The sequence below is a fragment of the Cottoperca gobio genome, chromosome 1 (genome assembly GCF_900634415.1).
Source record: "Cottoperca gobio chromosome 1, fCotGob3.1, whole genome shotgun sequence".
Classification (NCBI taxonomy): Eukaryota; Metazoa; Chordata; class Actinopteri; order Perciformes; family Bovichtidae; genus Cottoperca; species Cottoperca gobio.
The window spans coordinates 10,349,160-10,370,398 of record NC_041355.1 but is presented as its reverse complement, the minus strand read 5'-3'; the positions used below and the strand labels follow the sequence as shown (position 1 = coordinate 10,370,398).

The following is a 21,239-nucleotide window of genomic DNA, read 5'->3' as shown; positions in this document are numbered from 1 at the left end:
GCAAAGCAATGAATGAACATGTAGTGTGGGGGACCTGTCTATTGTTTAAATCATAGACAGCACATAAACAATATCAGTAACATCTGTAACTAGGAGAGCGCAGACCTAGGCCACGTCCTATCTCGCAATGATTACGAAAGTGAAGAATAATTCGTTTATCCGCCCTGTGATTCTCAAAAATGTAATTGGATCTTCCTTGACCCATGCTACACCCTTCCACCAAGTTTCAAGAAACCAGAAGTTGTACACCCTTTATTAAGAAAAAATATACAAGTCACCAAATTTGACCAGTTCATTTACAATGACAACACTGAGAATAAAAACACTGCCTACAACTATACATAATGTGTGTGTGTGTGTGTGTGTGTGTGTGTGTGTGTGTGTGTGTGTGTGTGTGTGTGTGTGTGTGTGTGAAAATAAAAACACTGCCTACAACTATACATAATTTGTGTCTGTGTGTGTGTGTGTCTGTCTGTCTGTGTGTGTGTGTGTGTGTGTGTGTGTGTGTGTGTCTGTCTGTGTGTGTGTGTATGTGTGTCTGTGTGTGTGTGTGTGTGTGTGTGTCTGATGTCACAATCTTAAGAAAATGTTATTCTTCACCCAGTTGGGTGTGAAGTTGTAAAGCAGCTGATTGCTTGGCTGGTTAATTTGTTGCCGGCTTAGTGACTGGATATTAAATCATGCTCTACATTCCCACATACTGAGGCGCTCTCTAAACAGAGCCAGGTGAAGTGACTTTAACCTTCCTGTTGCAGCATCACCTGCGGATGTGGTTCTTTTGAAAGGAGTTGGGGTATGTTTTCTGGGTACGGGAGCAGGAGGTGCAGCAGACACTTCTGTAGTAAGGGTACACACAGAGTCGGGCTTGAACCACCACCACACAGTTATGATACTGGTCGCTGCATGATGGATCTGTGAAGGAAAAGAGGAACAAGTTAGAGAAAATCCACAATACACTGAGCCTCCAAGTCAGTCCCTAAGCCCTCAATGTGGAGTCCAAGTCACCAAAGTAATACTGAATCAGTCTTATTGTCTCAGAACTCAAATGTCAAGAATCAAAGTCCAAGCAATCAATTTAGAACAAATTACATGATACGTACAAATGATCATAATAAAAGTCCAAATCAAGGTCCGAAGATTCAGAACTGTAGTCATGTTGAGAGTACGTAGGCTCAAATGAATTAAGAATACAATGTGTATGCTAAAAAAATTAAATGTGTATTTAATTTGAAACTTAAATATGAAACAGATGATTTTTTTTCAACACTTGCTCTTGTTAATTGTACGGGCAGACATCTAGTTTGTTTTCAGTAACTCTTTTGATTCCAATATATGTTCTAATGTGTAAGGAATGATTTGTCAGTGTGTGTGATCTCACAGACACACAGATCAACCATTGTTAGTTTGGGCTGGATAATAAAATGCACATATGCTATATTATACACCATCACCATCCTGCATGCTTATACAGTAGCCAGTCACTAACAGCGGTGCATCAATTAACCAAACAATGCAGGACATGCTGACCAGTGAAAGCCTAATTAATATTTCAAAGATGACACATAACTACTGTAGGTCCCATAAACGTTTTTTGCATAAAGGTTATTAACTACATGCTTACAAATCCTATCTCACACACTTGAAAATAACACTGACTGTATTTTTTAGTTTTTATATTAGTGCGTGTTTGTACCACTGCTATAGAGTATTTGATCGTCTTCATCGTCATTAATTCCACCAGAACAATGTTTAACCGCTGAACGTCAGAAACAATTCAACATATAAACATATAAATATGATGAGATTGATATTGGCAGGTTCCTTCATACATAAAAAAAAAACATAATCTTTCCTCCCTGTTTCCTGACAACTCCTCAACTCTTCCAGGTTGGGACGGAGAGCCTCAGATGAACATCTCTATGGAAACATTATCAACAATGACAGCATCACAGAGACATTTCACTCCAAACAGGTCCTCTCTGACCCTTGTGTGAACTCTGACCCAGCTGCACCGACAGTGGACACACGACTGTAGTACAACACTGCTTGGCAGACTTACTTATCTCAGCTACGCAAGGATGTTTGTTGCATTCTTCTCGGCTCTCTGGGGTCAAACTGGGGTCACAGCGCTCGCTTGGGGAAATGTTGTCGGCAAGGCAACGCACCTCACGCACACGGTAGCCACCGTAGCAGGAGCTTGAACACTGAGGTGATAGAAAGAGAGAGCAAAGACAGAGATGAAGAGTTGCACGTACAGTTTAAATAGTTTAAAAGTATACTTTCTATTTATTTTCTCTATTTCACAGTTTGTGGGTTGGTAGGCACTCCAGATACCCAAATGTATGTGCACAAGCGTGTCCCCTTTAAAGAAGACATTTATAAATCTAAACAGCATTTTTCTTTCCAGAAATTATGTCCCGCTTACTCTGGTTAATCTACTGTGTGTGCTGAACCCTAAATCTACTTTCCAACAAAAAATAGACCCTATGACACTGTTCAAGTCAAGATCTGTGGATTATCCGGTTGAGCTGATCATGAATTGACAAAACACACAGTCTTCATCAACAGATGTAATTTTTCCTTTTAATGTTTAATGTTGCAAACAAATGTCTTAAATACTGACTGTGATTTCTTTATCTTTCTTTGGCAGATACTATATGAGGAGTTAATTGTTGCATAGTGGAAGAAGGGCAGACTTTGGGACACTTACCGCACTCCACTCTGTGACATACCACTGGACGCCGCATGGCTTCAGGCTGCAGGGCTGAGCTGTGATTGGCTGAGAGAGACTGGAACATTTGATCTGGTCCGCAACCTCCATACTACTATCGTTGTTGAAAATACAAGCTACACTCCGGGTCTGTGTGCCATTCCCGCACTCTGCAGAACACTTAAAACACACACACACACACACACACACAAAAACACACACAAGGTAAAACTATAAATGGATGATGTTTTCATGGTGTGTGTGTGTGTGTGTGTGTGTGTGTGTGTGTGTGTGTGTGTGTGTGTGTGTGTGTGTATGCGTGCATGTCAATTACCTGACCCCAGGGTCCAGTGAACCACTCCAGGCGGTTCTGGCAGGGGCCTGAGTCACACAATGACACTTCGGGTGGGCGTTCACCTTCGCAGCTGTCCAATGGGAGATCAGTCACATGATCTATCAGGCACACTGCCGCCCGTGTTCGATCACCTCGACCACACTCTGCAGAACACTGACGAATATCACACACACACACACACATACACTCTTAATCAGTGCCACTTATAACATGGCATTGTGTCCCTCTCCGCATTGTGTCAAATTCTCCTCACACACACACACACACACACACACACACACACACACACACACACACACACACACACACACACACACACACACACACACACACACACACACACACACACACACACACACACACTAACACTTTCTGTGTTACCCGTTGGCTCCAGAGGGAGGTGAACCAGCTGCGTGCACACGCTCCCATGTCACAGTTCTGAAGTGTGTCTGGCTTTAGGTTCATGTTGCACTCCTCATCCTCCTCCACATCACCCTGGTTGCTCACACACACCACCTTCCTGCTGCGCTGGCCCACCCCACATGGCACTGAACACTGGGGGACAGAAGGTGGGAGAGAGGGGGAGAGGAATAGAGAGGTAAATGTTTTGGGTTTTGGAAGATAATTTGTGTTCCTTTCTGAACTCCTGTTAATGATGAAGTACGGAAATCTATAACTTACATATTGTTCACAAAGCTGTAAAATACATTATGGTGTTGGGTATTAACAGATTATTACATGTTCAGCCTAAATTATTAATAATTTTGTCGATTTAATATACCAAACAAACCCAAATGATAATTTTATCAAATAACAGTACAGTAGTGATGCAACATTAAAACACTTATTTTCAAAGTCAAAGATCTGAAGACTTCCTCCTGTGTGTGTGTGTGTGTGTGTGTGTGTGTGTGTGTGTGTGTGTGTGTGTGTGTGTGTGTGTGTGTGTGTGTGTGTGTGTGTGTGTGAGTGTGTTCTCACCGGGCTCCACTCAGATCGTATCTCCCACTGGCTGCAAATCTTCAGCTGACATGTAGACTTGGTCACCGGCCTATCAGACGACCCACACAGCTCTTGTGCCACAGTAACCGAGGTCTCCGTCCCGTTGGCATGAACGTGAGTGACGTGGCGGCAGATGACCTGGCGGTGCTGAGTGCCGGGTCCACACCTCCTGCTGCACTCTGACCACTCCCCAAAATCAAAGCTGTCGGCCAAACACACAGAGAACAAAGAAAGAGTTGGAGGAAATAAAGAGCAGCTTGTAGTCCATCACAAAAGATGTGGTTACACATTGAGACATGAGTTTAGCAATGACCTTCCTCAAGAAGAGTTCGTCCCAGCACCGTGGCCTCATTTTGACCACAGTTATTGTGTGTGGTAAGTTTTCCCAGGTCTACAAGGGGCATTGTAAAGCCTGTAGTTTCCTCCAAAAGGAGATCATAAACGAGACAAGCAAAATAAGCCATTTTGTGCAGCACAAGTTCAGATGCTTCTCCTCATTCCATTTCTTCTGAAGTTTTATTTCTGCAATCCTCCGCTGCTGCTTCATTCACAACGGAAATATATATTTCAGACTGACAGCTATCATGGATCACTGACACTGTGGGCCAAATATCTGACAGACACAACTAAATATACAGTTAATCCACTAACACCCTGCTACGTTGTGGCGACAGTAGGATCTGGTGGTATTTACCACAAGACATGAAAACCAAAGTCACACCAAAGTGAGTCAGTAACTCACTATGCAGGACAGAACTGGGTATTGCAGTCTTCTTCCTGGTTTGTTGGTTGAAGGGCAGGGTCGCAGAGGTCAGCAGGAACAGTCGCCTGAGAATCTTTCTCAACACACTCCCAAAGTACCTGATGCCTACCTGGCAAGTGCGCGCACACACACACACACACACACACACACACACACACACACACACACACACACACACACACACAGAAAAAAGACTTAGCAAGTGAAGTTTAACAGAAAACAAAATCATTTTCTTTAGCAATGATGTAGGAGGCACATGTATGTTGCATTTGTATATCAGCCCATATCCCTCTGGCCCTTTATTTAGCACAGATTTAAAAAAGTGCTTCATAAAGATTTGGAAAGCAGTAATTAAATATGCGTCACCCTTTGTTTTGACTTATATGTGTTTGCTCACCAGTTCCACAGGTCGAGCTGCACTCTGTGTGGCCACTGTTTGTCCAGGTGTAGGTGGGCCGAGGGTCAGCGTTCACGCTGGGCTCAGAGGGAACCTGGTTAGGGTGGGGTTTCTCTTTGATGATGTCATTGTTGGACAGGTCTTCCTGGTGGTCCTTCTCACCTGAGTGGGATGTGCCTGCTGTCTCGGCTATAAGAGCAGTGAAGGTTGTAGGGTGGAGCCCCAATTTCACAGGCAAGTAATGGAAGAAAGGCAGTGAAGTCATTTAACATGTTGAATAGATAGGAATACGGGATGATGTATATAATAATGTATAATGCCCAGCGTATCTATGGCACAACCACACAGGTGATTTCCCTCATATTGGCCCATTAGACCTTCCTCTCATGTCTGGGTGTGTGCACAGACTGTGATTGATTGACTTCTTTATCACACAGCTGTTTGCTTTCTTTCACCTGTTCGGGTGGGACAAATGACCCCTTTATCATTCTTATTAGTATAAGTAAATATAGTATAGTGCACTATACAGTAGACACTGTAGGGAGTAATTTCAGACATAGCCATCGAGTCCGGTGACCTCTTTTAATTCTTAAATATGTGTTGTTTTTTGAGATTTCTGGTAATTAAATCAATTTTAATTACAGTCAACAGAATAAATGAGGCAATTTTTTAAATCTCTTTAATGAAGGTTAAATATTAGGTAATGAAATCAAATCTGGCCCAAGTGACTGATTATTGTCTCAGTGTGCGGTAAAGAGCTCTTTGCTACAACAACATTTGGCTTCCTCCCTGTATCAAATGTTATCACAATCCTAATCAAATTTTCAAAAAGACAATTTTGCTGAAAATGATACATATTGGCGTTACCATGAAATCTGAACTGAACACACACACACACACACACACACACACACACACGCTCTGTACTGTACATGCAGACACAAATCTGTTATGTGTTATACACCCTGAAGGCAAACCAGAATATTCAGTATGAGAAAATGGCAATGTGGTAATTTAGGGTCACTTTCATATGGTTTTAAATGTGTGTTTGCGTGTCAGCGTGTGCACTCACCCAGGGGCAGAATATCAGAAGGTGTATCTGGCTCAGGAGTGGGTTGTATGTTTTGTAAAAGCACAACGTATTCATAGTATACTTTGGGACCTGGTTGCTGGTAGATCAACTGTGGGAAAAAGACAACAAGAGATGATGACGTATAGCATTGTAATACAAATAGTATTGTTTGTGTACAGTGTTTGAATGAGGGGCTGTGTGTTCCAGTGTGTGTCTCACAAAAACATGCAAGTCCTCAGTCAGCGGCCCTGGTGCAGTGATGGACTCTCCATTGCGAGAGCGGATTTCATTGGGTCTCTGGTACGTCAGCTGTGTTCCCACAGCAGTGAAGATCCCTGGCCTGTCAATCACCCAGTTGCCATTGATGATGGAGACACCACTTTGGGTCTGCACAGCTGGAGGAAAACACCATGTTTATCCATCACTGCTGTGTTTGTAATTGTAAAAATATTTCTGCTGTGTGTGTGTGTGTGTGGTTGTGTGTGGTGTGTGTGTGTGTGTGTGTGTGTGTGTGTGTGTGTGTGTGTGTGTGTGTGTGTGTGTGTGTGTGTGTGTGTGTGTTTGTGTGTGTACCCAGGTAGTTTCGGCCCTTTATTGTCTCCTGTATGCTGATGTTGCATGCTCCTGCAGGAATCTCTGTAATCTTATGGTAGCCAACATGAAGGAAACTTCTGGAGAAATTCCCCTTCACCACCTGAAACTCCTGGCAACACACATATTCACACACTTGTATGCACAAAAAGCCCACTATTCTGCAGACATTCTGCATGCTTCTCCTCTGTACCATGGTTTTACCATCACTGGCATGTGTTTCAACAGTATAATCATAAATTCCACTGGATCACATTGCTGCTCTTTTTCTCTCATTTTCACTGAACCATCTTGCTCTCTAACTCTCTCCCTCCCTCTTGTTGGAAGTCACACAGCTCACCCAGTCCAAACCAACACTTGGTTTGAGTTGGGGAACCTTTCTGGTCTCCTTCTCCACTCCTCTGCACAAATCTGTTTTTTTGCAAGTTTAGAGTTTTACTCTTCTGTTCTTTTCATGTCTATCTTAGTTAACCCCTCTGATTCTTCCTTTTTTAATGTTTTATTCACTACTGTAGCGTGATCTGTTAGTGATTAGTTAGCTTGAGTGACAAAGATATGCATACTCTAAAACAAACCAGTGGTGTGTCATGCAGTTATTCCCCACTGCCTGATTTTGACAAAGGATTTTAGCTGTAGTGTGCATAAGAACAACACACTCCAATAAGCTAAAGTTGTATTAGGTAGAGTTAATATAAAGGGAATAACAAAGGTTTTATTGTATGCAAATAAATCACTAACACAACTCTTAAAAAGATTGCATAAATGATTAAATTACAACTTTAGAAAATGCTTGTAGCTATATATGAATAACGTATTTTTTCCATGACCATGTGGATGTTTTACCTTCAGAGGGGGTGGCCTGGCTTGGGTATCCCAGGTAAGAGCACCCGAGGGTGGGTAAAGAAGACCGATGAGGTGGAGGAGAACCAGAGCTCGACCCTGCCACAGGGAGCTGAGCTGCTGCCACAATCCAGCCATGGAGAGACTGAGGGAGGAGGACACTCACACACACACATGATTAATGGGAGTGTGAGTGTTTGTGAGGTGGGGTTGGCTTGAGGGATGGGAGGGAAAAAGGAAAAAGTTTGGGAGGGATGTAAGGAGAAGTGTTGAGAGAAAGTGTTTGCAAATTGTAGACACATTTTTAAAAGTTGGAGCAAGTTGAAGTCACACTCATTTCACACCTCAGTATTAATGTTTTGACAGCTCGTGATGTGTATTTGTGGCATGATGACAGGCTACTGTAGCATATCCTTAAGCTTATCCCAAAAACAATATCTCTCCCTGTGAATCGTCATGCAGGATTGTGATGCTTTGGACACACAACACTCTTGATCATGCTCTGACTTCTCCACCCACTTCTTGTTTTGACTTTATAAGGCTTTTCTTGTTCTTCTTTTGGTGATGGAAAAAAATTAAAAATGAAATATCGAACTTAAAAATACCACAGTAAGAGTAGCTTGGATTGAGGATAATAGAAAGTATATGTTTAAATACTGTGTGTTGTGTGTGTGTGTGTGTGTGTGTGTGTGTGTGTGTGTGTGTGTGTGTGTGTGTGTGTGTGTGTGTGTGTGTGACTCAGTATTCCTTCACACCTAACGGATGCCAGTATTATAGTGACTCAGTTCACCACCATACCATGTTGGGGAACAATCAGATCGTAAAAAATGACCACTGGCCAGGAATAAAACCCTACAGTGACACTTTTCATGTAGAGAGGTGATGGTGATATTCGCATGGACTTAAATGATTTAGAGAAGTTCAAACACATATGGGGGAATATATTGCTCTGGCTGAATGTGTCAGTTCTGGGCAGAGGACTGTTTTAGCCCTGTAAACACACAATGTAGCGTAGCTTGCCCGACTTTCCACTGTTTTATGTGGGGGATTGAGGAGAAATGAGAGTTGTAAGTATTAGAAACTACTTTAAATGTCAACCGTAACTTATTGTCGCAGTGTGGAGGAATTTAGAAGGATGGAGTGGAAATAATGTGCTTTTCCTACCTGTTTTATGTGGAGTACCAGAAACACAACTTTTCATATCAAAAAAAAGCATTTGTAGATCGACACCACAGCTGTTCACAACATGGGTGTGAAATTGCTAGGTCTGAGAATTTCACAACTTCTCAGTTTCTTTCTGATTGTGTGTGTGCTTGTGTAGCCGCATGTGTTCGTGTGTGTAACCCACAAAGATGTATGAGTCACATATGTGTGGAGAAAGCGGTATGATGTCCGTAATACATGATGAATCAATCGGGTCACCGTGAAAGCAGCATGAGTGAGAAAGACGAGCAGAATGTTATCCTGCAAAGCTCTGTGAAGTCAGTAAGGAGAGCGATGACGCCACTGTATCATCTCCTCTGTCTTTATGCCTTTATGTCTGCGTCTGTCTCTGTGTGTGAGTGTTTGGTACTGTGCCCTTTGACCTGAGACACAGAAGGACACTGATGTCCTGCAACACAAACCATTAGCATTACCATTATAGCATAAACCTACAGACATGCTGTGCATCTAAACACACTTGCTTTTATTTTGTCTTTCTCCACCACTCTGGCACACAACCAGATCTGAGACACTGGTCCCCTGCAGTGAATACCCAGGAGTCACTGAGCTATGACACAACCATTCTGGGAGCCTCGAAAAGTCTGTCAGGGAATGTTGGGAATTCTGTCCAAGGCAGGCACTGTTAGGGCTACTACGTCTATTTTCTACTGTGACAGATATATAGCTGCCATGTCTGATTACACATAAACACACACACACACACACACACACACACACACACACACACACACACACACACACACGCACACACTGTGAGTTCCTGAGAGCTCTTTAACCCACACAGTGACATGTACATGCATACAGCCTTGCATACAGGTTTCTACAATAATCTGTAATGATGAGTTATCATCTCTTGCAGCTTTTGGTGCGATGACATTAGGATTTGGCTGATGACATGTAGTATGCCTGACTGCATATCTGATTCAGTACTGAAGCTTGTATATGTGAAGCTTAACTGGCAAACCCTCACGCAAACGCAAGCTGGCCATGGAAGTCCAGTGCTGTAACAGAACTTGCCCTCAAACGCAACTAACCCTTTATAAAAAAAACATTATTCATGAAAGAAACAAAAAACGTTTCTACTGAGTTGCATCTTATAAAAAGACCCAGAGGGGGGAAAACCCACTGGCTTACATTATGTTACAGTACATTGAAAATGTGTTGAAATGTTCAGTAAAATTGTGAGCTCATACAGATTTAGGAACAAAAGAGCATTTACTGAAAGATTTATAAAAAAAAAAGAAAAAGGCAGTTGTGATTTTTTTCTATTGCCTTCCCAAGAATCAGCCATATGTGACCATTTAAAAATATGTTTTGCTCTATTGTTAGTAATTCAATGTGTGTGGGTCTTAGCTGGCAACATTTACAACATAAAAACAAACAGAAAAGAAGACAAAATAGTAAAAGACACTTAGAGTAAACAGTACAGTCAACAGGAATTCAGCTCAGCATTCCAATTGTAGATTTCTCTCCCTTACATCACTTTTAAATCTGATTTTCTACATTTTTCTCTCTTTTCCATTTCCCCATGTTTTCACATCTTTCTCTACTCTACTCTCCCTTCTCATTTTCATTTTCTTCTCTTTTCCCCTCACCCTTTTCCTCCAGCTGTGGGTTGTTTGATGTCCCTCTGTCCCGTCCTGGACAGCTGCCCCAGAAACCAAATGAGGGGTTCTGTCATCCCACTGACACCTGGACGCCCCCTAACTATCGGTTACTTCTCTAACGGCCAACCTGTCCCCTAACGGCTATGAGAAACTAAGGACGACCACCTATCAATCACTGAAATTCCTCTGCAGCTGTCTGTCAGTGTAGGTTAAGCGTCAGGATGTAATATTTTCACTTGAAAAACATGTTTTTCTTAAATTTCACAGAATAATGCGTGTGTGGGGTGGCCTGTTGAAAGCCCTAAGAAGCATTGCTGCTTACAAGTCATTCTCCAGTTTAGAGCTGACTGTTCCTTTATTGACAGGTGCAGGAAGTTGTCCTTTCCAATACATTTGATGTAGGACAACTGACCGAGTGAGAAATTGTTACTGTTAAAGCTCAACAAGAAAACTGTGACAGTGAGAGTGGTTGTATACAGTCATTACAGGTGGCTGACAAAAGACTGGGTATGTTAAAAAAAAGCATGCAAAGGTCTCTGACCTCACCTCTCACCTTTTACTAATTACAGGCTGGAGGAGTTGTGCAGGTGAAGGCACACACACCTTCTGACACCATAAATACACCTCTCTGGTCAGCTACTACAGCCACATGCCCAGCAGACCAGTTCACACATTGCAACACACAGGACGCTCTCCATCCCGCAGGTTGTATATACCTGCCCATGAATGCATATGAAGTTATGTTTTCAGGGAGATTTCACAGCTAACCCATACTTTTCGGAAAAGTGTCCCCACCCATGTTCCATATATATATGTATATATTATATTGTGGAAATGTTTTGTTTGTCATTTCATTCTTACTCTATATTTATACAGTCTGAGTAAGAAGTGAGAAGATGACAAATTAAACAAAAGCGGTGGTGGAGAGTGTGTTACATGACTTCACAATCAGAATAATTTTTATTGCCACTGTAGGTTTTCACCTACAAGGAATTTGCTGTGGTTCGGTGGTGCATAAGAGCAAAAATTAAATATAAAAAATTAACGATATATACAAAATATAGACAGTAGAGACAATGTAACGTTAATGTAACGTGTAGCGGGGGGAGGGAAAGACAGTGTCAGTGGGGGTCTCTGGCCTTGTTGATGAGGCCAACTACAGAGGGGAAGAAACTGTTCTTATGGCGTGAGGTTTTGGTCCTGATGGACCGCAGCCTCCTGCTGGATGGGAGTGACTTACAAGGGGTACTGCATTATGGTAGAGGGGGAAATGTTTCATCACGGGATAAAGGTGGTCACTCGGAACATGTATGTATTGATACACAATGTCCAACTTTAATAATCCAATAATGTGATACATAACAGTGATAGGAGTGATTTGGTCATTCCACTGCATAATGTCTACTTTTACTTAAGATGTTAATGAAAACTGTTCTTATAATACAAAGTAAAAAAAATTAAATCAATACAGGACTTGTATTTGTAATTGAGTATAAACAATATATATAAACTTCTTCCACCACTATCTTGCCATCTTGGTGCAAAATCATGGTCAAGTAGGCTATGTCATGTTTCTGTCATTTTATTTGAGTTTTTCCTCTTAAACACCCAGTTTATTAAGTACACTTTGATAACACTAATTAAATCTACCTTCATAAAGGTTATTTAACATTTTTTTTAACTATTTTAGCTGATTCAACTTTTAAGAATTTACAAAGAGAGGTGTTTATATAATGTTGTCCACCAAAAAAATGCAAACACCAGTTAGAATAATGCAGTACAATTCAACAGCGTCCAAAAAGACGATAAGGTTTAATCTAGTTTTCATGACCGCAGTACTGTTATTCGCCACAAGTATGCGCACGTCGCACAAACCGGAAGCAGGAAATGAAGTCAACGTCGCAACATCGACGTGCGAAATTCAAATTTCTATAACAAAACATCTCTGTCAGAGGACTTTTCTATGTGGCATAACTGATTTTTACCTTCTTCCTCTCCCGTTTTCATACAACTTCAAGTAAATGTGTAATGTCGAGAAGCTTCATTCAGTTAGCTTGTAGTGAAGCTTAACTTACTTAAACGTTACTTTTTTTACTTTTTTTACTTTTGATGCTTTTGTTAGTTAACTTTGTAATTCTTTATTTTCCGCGTTAATTTCCGTTAGCTTGCTAGAAAAAAATTAGCGACTGAACGTTACTAATGTTTATTTTGAACTCAAAGAGATTTGGGTGTCTTCTTGTTTAGCTGAGCGATTTAGCGAGTTGCTAACTGCTTCCGTTAAACCGTTTGCTCTCGCCGCAGTGAGGGTTAGCACGAGCGGCTGAAGCGGGAGGATGCCTGTGGAAAGAACCGAGCACCGCGGAGCCGACGAGCTCTACAAATATTATGAGGTTTACGATACTATCGGCTCAGGTAATGACACTGTTTATGCGTGTTAGCAAGTAAAACAGCTGTGCCAGTGCCATATCCTCTCTGATGTGTGTTTATGAACCCTGTGTGTTCGTCAGGAGGCTTTGCTAAAGTCAAGCTGGGTCGACACCTTCTGACAGGAGAGAAGGTTGCCATTAAAATCATGAACAAGAAGGATCTAGGGGTAAGTCTAAATCTGTTGTAAATGTTTGCATCAAACAGGCCAGCCATAAAAAAAGAAACAAAATCCGAAGAATCTTGACATGAAAGCAGCAGCAATATTTAATTAAATTATCAACAACCAGTTTAGTCAGTAAAGTCTATCAAATGTCTGTAGTCTGTAAAAGTATCTATTTTCTATACAATGTTATCACACCCCAAGAAGGTGAGTTCAAGGTGTAGCCTATAAAGATGTGAAACAAAGAAAGGCAAACAAATCCTTAATTTGAGAAGTTAAAATGACTAAACTGCTAGATTTACCATATAATCTTTCAGAATTAAGTCTGGATGAAACATTACAATCACTTCTGCAATGTAACGACTCACAATTCTCTCTATTGAGATATATATATATATATTATATTATATTATATATATTATATATCACTATATGGCAAATGCATGCAAAAAAACATTTAAAACTTATGATCAATGCAATTTACTATTTTTCCTCTGTAATTCATTGCATTGGACAAAACGCCTAATAATAGTTCAATTATGAACTTAAATAACACATTTACAAAGTCAATATTTGGACAGCAGAATTCTGTATAATGATGAAATAATATGTTCATATAATCCCAATATGATTCCAATAAAGTCGATAAACGATAATATGAAATTGTCTCCCAACCCTACTCATCATCCCATCACCCTTCTTTATTTTACTCTTGATTGTATATATGGATGCTGATCTCTGTGTGTTCTACGTCAAATCATCTTGCTTTCAAATATTACACAAAATAGTTTACATAAAAAAACAATAACACACTTTGTCACCCCAGGATGACCTGCCCCGTGTGAAAGTGGAGATTGAGGCCATGAAGAACCTGAGTCATCAGCACGTCTGCCGTCTCTACCAGGCCATAGAGACCTCCACCCAGATCTTCATAGTGCTGGAGGTAAACGCACACGGAGAGAGAAGTGTGTGAGTGTGAATATGACATTATTATGTTCAGTTAATTTACATCTTTCTCTCCCTCTGTTCTTTCATTACCCTCTCAGTACTGTCCAGGTGGGGAGTTGTTTGATTACATCATAGCAAAGGACCGTCTGTCAGAGGAGGAGACCAGGGTGTTCTTCAGACAGATTGTGTCTGCGATGGCCTACGTCCACAGCCAGGGATACGCACACCGGGACCTCAAACCGGTAAAACCCACCACTGATTGCGAGTGAAAGAGTGACTGAGATGACGTGACGCATGAGAGGAACTACAGCAAATGTGTCTGTTTGTCTGTAACTGCATACTAACCTTAATGTCTGCTGCAATGCTTGTCTCTCTGAACTGCAGGAAAACTTGTTGATTGATGAAGACCACAACTTGAAGCTCATAGACTTTGGATTGTGTGCCAAACCTAAGGTACATCACCACATTCCCTGTCTTATGTGTATTAGGCCTGCTAACTGTTTGTCCAAGTCATGAGAAAGAGGGGGGGGGGCATTTTATTTTTTGGTTGGTCCCCCAAATATGTTTTGCATTGCAAAATGTTGCATTTGGCCATTCATAGACAATATTGAAGCTGATGCCTTAAGGTGTTTACATCGTGATCAGTGCCTATAAATATGATTTGTGCATTATCTCTTTCCTAGGGAGGTTTGGGTTATGAGCTGATGACGTGCTGTGGGAGCCCTGCCTACGCCGCTCCTGAACTCATCCAGGGAAAAGCATATATTGGTTCAGAGGTAAGAGATGCATTGCAGGCTGTTTACAACTTGGAGTTGCGATTTCACGATGTGCCCTTATATCAGCTTTCCTGCGGTTTCTTAAAGAAATCTTAAAAGGTATAGAATCCATTAATCTAAAAACAAGGGCTTCATTTACATTAAAATGTCATCAATCATCTTTCGAAAGTCGTAAAAATGCAAAGACACAAATCATTTTGTATACTACCGTCACGCAGATCAGGATAGTGGAATCAACCAAACTCATTTTGGTTGCAACCGGGATGCTCAGAGTCTGCTAGCTAACGACGGCATGAGGAAGTGCAAATTCAATGAAAATTGGCTATTCGACCAAGATTTCGCAGCACGGCTGAAACCGGTACCAAGCAAGGCTATTTTGTGCAGAGCGGGTTGTATATTATACATAGTATTTATTGGGTATTACGATGGTAATCGAGGCAGTGGAATCCCACATGCAGAGTGAGAAACATAAAACTGCCACCAGACGTCAGATATTTCCCAGTTCTGTTCTACCCTCCTCTCTCCATTCACACCCATCTCCAACACCAGCACCAGGGGAAGCAGAATTTCCCCTAACTCCTAAGTAATTGATGCATTTTAGTTCTTCAGTTTTGTTTATTGTAAAGTTGTAAGCTGTAGGAACCCTGTATTTAGACCCACACACATTTGTTTTCCCACTAAAAGTCATTTTTACCTGCCTGTTCCACAACTCTGCTTTTTCATGGTGTGCTGATCGTATTCGCTGGTGCATGACTCAGTGCAACTGAGCTGTGAAATCCTAACTGTAAAGCTGAAATGCTGCTGTGTGATGTGTAACCTCCAGGCTGATGTGTGGAGTATGGGCGTGCTGCTGTTCGCTCTGCTCTGTGGATACCTACCCTTTGATGACGACAACTGCATGGTCCTCTACAGAAAGATTTCAGTAAGAGAACTGACGTTTTCCCAGCTGCTTTTAATTTATCTGACATTGAACTATTTGAAATGCTGAACCTCAACTATGTGTTGCAACATTTTATTTAATTCTTTCACCTGTAAAAAGCTTTAATATCTTGTGTCCATTCCTTAGGATTATTTTGAGCTCAATCATTTCACAATGCCAGAGAACCCTTCTGTTTGTTTCTGTTTCTAGTGTATTATGTTTCATAAGTGTTTCTCTACATCTTTGATCTCTTCAGAGAGGTAAATATGATAACCCCCAGTGGCTGTCTCCAGATAGTGTCCTCCTCCTCAACCAGATGATGCAGGTACATACTAATTATCACTCTCTCTCCCGTCTCTCACTTCTTAGCTGTTTCACAGATATTTCCCTCCACTAGACTGGTTCTTATTGCACAACTCATCAACACACATCTTCACTTGCAATAATATAAGAGTCGAAATCATTTTGAATTTACACGATTGTAATATCATTTTATTAACTTGTACAATATTTTAGACATACTGTGGATTGTTGGATGTGTAGTCTCTTGCATATTGAGTTGTAGTTTCCGTGTGTGTCCTCTAGGTGGACCCCAAGCGGCGTCTTACTCTTCGACAGCTGCTGGACCATCCCTGGGCAACGAAAGATTACAACAGCCCAGTGGAGTGGCGTAGCAGGAAGCCGGTACACACACACACACACACACACACAATACATTACAGATACAGACATACAAACAGAACTGCACAACTACCAACACAATAGTAGCTTCTAACAGTTTATGGGGCAGTATGCTGCCTGTTTTACTTTAGCATGTTTCTTTTGATTTCAAACTAGTTTTCTGAGTTTATTTTCCAAATGTGCTCCAATCACCACACAAGCCATTTCCCTGAAACAATTTCATAATCCCTGACATGAATATTATTATTAGAGAATTGTTGTTTTCGTGCCAACATAAAAAATGAAAGAGAGACGAGTCCGTCTTGGATTCTGTGTAACATACTTGGTCTTTTTCTTAGCTCGGCCACATCGATGAGGACTGTATCACTGAGATGGCTGTGAACATGAAACGATCGAGGGGGAGCACCACGGCGCTGGTCAAGGAGGTGCGTGCCTGTTCATGTGTATTATGCTGGTCAGTTCGTCGCCACTTGGATTTGTTGTGTTATGGACGATGACATCACAGCAACTGTATATGTTACTCATTTTAACACCCCTTGTATTCTGCACAAACATCATTTAGATACTTTCTTTTTGACATGCAGTCTAATACAAGTGAACTCTTACAGTGGCAGTATGACCACACCACAGCCACCTACCTGCTGCTGCTGTCAAAGAAGCAGAGGGGCAAACCTGTCCGCATGCGCCCTGAACCAACAGTCTGTGAGGACTCCTGCTCTCCACTGCACCAGGGACTACAGGTCAGACTTGGTACCACAGCTCCCAAAATGCTTTGTTCTTTTTCTGGGCTACTGCCTGTCTTTATGACTCTTCCCTGTACGTACGCGAGTATGTACGTACGTGTTGCTGTGGATCTTTTATGTCTTGTTTTTTATTTATCTTTATTTTCTCTCTTTCAGACGAGGCAAGCCCTTCACTTCAGCGAGGATGAAGACGTCGTGATGGTGGGTTCTCTGGACTTTTGCTCAGACTACATTGAAGATCGGCCATGGGTTTCAGTCACACAATATACACCCCAGGGAGTCAGAGGTCAGCCAGATGGAGCCGCAAATAAAGACAGGGTACGTGAAATTTGGAACGCATGTATGTTTTTGCTATCTTCCATGTCCTTACAGATCAAGTTTGGGTTCAAAACCTTGTTGGCCTCGTGTGACTCTCCCACAGAATTCTACTCATACATAAGCTTTTTTCTCCTCCTTTGTATTCCTAAAGAGACTGGCCTCTCCATCAGTGAAGAAAAGGTGTGCTTACAGCCCGACCCCAGAGAGGGGGCGAACACCGGCACAGCACCGCCAGGAGAGAAGGGACCGAGACCAAGAACGAACCAGTGAGAACAAGGAGAATATTGCTGTGCACGAGAAAGATGTTGAAATATTTGCAGTTGCCTCCTCCTCGAACTCCCGTGTCCAGTAAGAAGAACGCACGGCCCAACAAGAATGTGTTGACCACACCCAATACAAATGCTAACGTCACCAACGTAACCACATCCAATGCAGTCACACCTAAAGGTAAGAGGAATTTCGGGGCACTCAACCCACGGCAGTAATAAAGTACAGACGACACACAGTTTCAGTTCATCATGCAGTTTATTTATTTACTGTAATTGTTTTTTTTGGTTGGTCCAAACAAGGCCTTGAAGTACAATCTCTATTAGATTATTTGCATTAGCCAACTGCCCCTCTCCACGTTGCATTCTCTCGTTTATCTGTCCCTCTTCTCAGTCTTCATGCAGCTCTCATAATCATAAGTGCCACGTCCACATGCCTCACATTTGCAAGTAAATTGTCTTTTGGTAATAAACTCATTTATTGGGCCTGTTTTTCTTATCCCAAAGCCTCTCATGTTTCTATGATTTAGCTGTCATTACTGAAACCACTGAAAATGGACACACACAAACACACTCTCATTTACATACACACTTATCCCTGTCAACTCAAAGGTGAGGTTATTATTATCAGGAAACTAATTCTTTTCATTTATCTATAAATGAAGGTCACTAATATGAATGGAGAATCATTAAAGCCTTAATTATTTGTCAAAGTGAATTCTCTGCTCAGATGTCTGGCCTCATTAGTTCCCTCTATAAACTCGTCCACAAGCCGGCCAACGTGCTGCAGCTTTACCTGTTTGGTGTTAAACTCTGGGAATCTGGCTCGGTCCTGCTCGCTTTAAAGCCTCCTGTTCTCTAAGCTACAGTGTAGACATGCTGCCTCTGACAAACTTGTCTGCACGCACACACGCTGTGAACTGTGTGTGTCTGTCCCTAGGCGTGTGCTGTGACAGGTGTAGCTGTCTCTTTCCTCTGCTCACAGTCCCACGTGGGCTGTAGTGACATGTGTTCTCTTGCCACTAAAGCCTAGCTTGCCCCCTTTGTGTGTGTGTGTGTGTGTGTCTGTGTGTGTGGCTTCTTGTCTCTGTGTATACCAAAGCCTTTGTGTTCGCAACTAAAATGACAAAGCCAGCCAGTTCCATGCATAAGAGCAAAGGGCTGTACGGGGGGGTTTCTCATCCAAAATCCAAAGATATTCAGTTAAATATGATATAAATCAGAAAAGCAGAAATTCTCCATATTTGAGAGGCTGAAATCAGTATTTTCTGCCATTTCTGCATGAAAATGGTTTTGTTTGACCAGCAGTCGGACTAATTGTTGCAGCTCTTAGTTCTGTTGGTTTGAACAATGTTTTGGCTGCAACGCGAAGTATGACGAGGACTGGCTCACCTATGGCTCAGTGCAGTGTCTGTTTTCACCTTTCTGAACCAAAGTGTCTATTTTTGTGTGTGTTGCAGGTGAAGGTAGTGCATCTAAAGAGCACAGCAAGAAGAGAGCAGAGTTCAAGGAGCTTGCAAACATTGAAATATTGGCCTTCAGCCCTGAGCGAAGGTGAGTGGAGGCTCTGAGGTGAAAGAGAGAGGGGGTGTGTGTGAGAGAGAGGGTGTGTGTGTGTGAGAGAGAGAGAGAGAGAGTGTGTGAGAGAGATTAGGTAAGACAAGTTTGAATAAGTGACCCGCCAAAGTGATAACATGCGAGACCCTGTTTGACTCCAGGTCTCGGTCGTTGGACATGGCTGTTACGGAAGACAGCGGGAAGAAGAAGAAAGGAGGAAAGGTGTTCGGTTCCCTGGAGAGAGGCCTGGATAAGATGATCACCATGCTCACTCCCAGCAAGAGACGAGCCTTGCGTGACGGCCCGCGCAGGATCAAGGTATAAATCGAGCAGAAGTCACACTCGTTGTCACCTGTGTCACAAGCGTTGTACACATCGCATCATTGCCTGTATTTTCTGCTAGGCTCAGTACAACGTTACTCTGACCAGTCAGACCAACCCGGACCAGATCCTAAACCAGATCCTCTCCATCCTGCCGGAGAAAAACGTCGATTTCACGCAGAAAGGGTGAGAAGACACCCCCCCCCTTCTGATCAGACGGCTCAGTCCTTGATCCAATCCTAATGTTTCTGCGTCTTCACCTTTCATTTAGGTACACCCTAAAGTGTCGAACCTGGGGTGACTATGGGAAGGTAACCATGGCGTTTGAGCTGGAGGTGTGCATGCTGCAGAGGCCGGAGGTCGTCGGGGTCCGCCGCCAGAGGCTGAAGGGAGACTCCTGGGTCTACAAGCACCTGGTGGAAGACATCCTCTCCACATCCAGTATCTAAATAATGCACTTTCCAGCCAATATCATTTCCTGTTCCCTGGACTTTAATAAGTGATGTCTGATTAGTGATTGATGCACAGATTCAGGCATAGGGCGGTGTCTTAACACATTAATGATTAGTCCTTCATTATTTATAGTAAATATTTAAAATTGTCCTTAGGCCAGCCTGCAATCCCCAGAGTACATGTTACACTGTGCAGCTTATCTTCTTTAATGTAGAGTACTGCTGTTTTACTTTATGATTATTACTAAATCCTTGTCAATCCTCTTGAGATGAATGTGTGTATGTATGAAATGAAACTGCGCTATTTGCAGTATATCTTCTGGCTGCATATTACCATATTTATGTGTCGATGTTGTTGTTCTTCCCTGTAGGTGTCATTTACTGTCATTAATGTACATGCTTACAATTCTTCCATCATGGTGATTTTACACGGTTGTACTGTATGTAGTGTCTGCTTTTATTTGTCATTGGTGCTTGTCCAGTCTGTCGCATTGTGTCTGATAGATTTTAAACTGACATAAGAGAAGCAAAATAAATGGTTTGTGGTAAACGCCTGTGTTTATGGAGACAGGTGATCAAGATTAATTTATCTACTTCCTTCACATCAAATGTTCTTTTTTCTTTTTTTTTTATTCACTCAGCAGTTTGATGGAGCAGTGGTGTGTGTGTTTACACTCTGTCATCCTCCTTCTGCTCGTCTTCTGGGCTTCACTCTTTGGTGAAAAGATTGATGGTGATAGTTTAGCTTAGTGACGGCATTTCTCCGTTCATATTCGGTAAACTTAAGTGCTGAAATGTCTACAATTTTTCAACTTTAGATACTTTGGGTTCGAAAGCTCACATGTTCAATAGACTCTTAACTACAAACTGCATTTTTATGTAAAAAAATAAATGCACATAGCTGGAATAATGCCAACACTATAGGAATCTTTCTCCTTGAAATCTAAATAGCATTGCACTACAGGAATCCAGCTGCTCTGTGTTGTCATGTAAATGTGTAACCGCAGTGAAAGATAGTGATTTATCTCTGACACCCAAAATGTTGGACGATCATGGTTATGGCAGAATTGGCTGTAGGAGCGTGATTGTTATGACTGACTAAATGATGATGAT

At 41.9% G+C, this 21,239-nt stretch overlaps 2 protein-coding genes across 2 annotated transcripts; one reads left to right on the top strand and one right to left on the bottom strand.

The window, feature by feature from the left end:
• Positions 1-757: 757 nt before the first annotated feature.
• Positions 758-7,865, bottom strand: adamtsl7 (ADAMTS-like 7). Its single transcript, XM_029430207.1, has 12 exons — positions 7,731-7,865; positions 6,870-6,999; positions 6,516-6,691; positions 6,297-6,405; positions 5,225-5,413; positions 4,807-4,900; positions 4,044-4,266; positions 3,447-3,620; positions 3,045-3,218; positions 2,711-2,890; positions 2,060-2,204; positions 758-912 (listed from the first exon to the last, which is right to left on the bottom strand). The coding sequence occupies exons 1-12, from the start codon at positions 7,863-7,865 to the stop codon at positions 758-760; spliced, it is 1,884 nt and encodes a 627-aa protein (XP_029286067.1).
• A 4,551-nt stretch (positions 7,866-12,416) lies between these two features.
• On the top strand, positions 12,417-20,954 carry melk (maternal embryonic leucine zipper kinase). Its single transcript, XM_029433577.1, is given in 19 exon segments — positions 12,417-12,575; positions 12,860-12,970; positions 13,066-13,151; positions 13,972-14,088; positions 14,192-14,335; positions 14,478-14,546; positions 14,777-14,869; positions 15,693-15,791; positions 16,045-16,113; positions 16,374-16,472; positions 16,808-16,894; positions 17,078-17,209; positions 17,369-17,530; positions 17,682-17,849; positions 17,851-17,977; positions 19,257-19,350; positions 19,515-19,671; positions 19,757-19,860; positions 19,946-20,954. Coding segments are annotated over 18 exon segments (2,064 nt in total). The 5' UTR covers positions 12,417-12,575; positions 12,860-12,891; the 3' UTR covers positions 20,124-20,954.
• The last annotated feature ends 285 nt before the right edge of the window (positions 20,955-21,239 follow it).

What these genes read in the sequence shown, in the direction of transcription:
- adamtsl7 (XM_029430207.1), bottom strand. Translation starts at nt 7,865, where the DNA reads ATGGCTGGATTGTGGCAGCAGCTCAGCTCCCTGTGGCAGGGTCGAGCT. An exon ending in CAGCTCGACCTGTGGAACTG is followed by an intron (nt 4,901 to 5,224) that starts GTGAGCAAACAC and finishes GTGTTGAGAAAG; the next exon opens with ATTCTCAGGCGACTGTTCCT. An exon ending in TCACTGGACCCTGGGGTCAG is followed by an intron (nt 2,891 to 3,044) that starts GTAATTGACATG and finishes GTGTGTTTTAAG; the next exon opens with TGTTCTGCAGAGTGCGGGAA.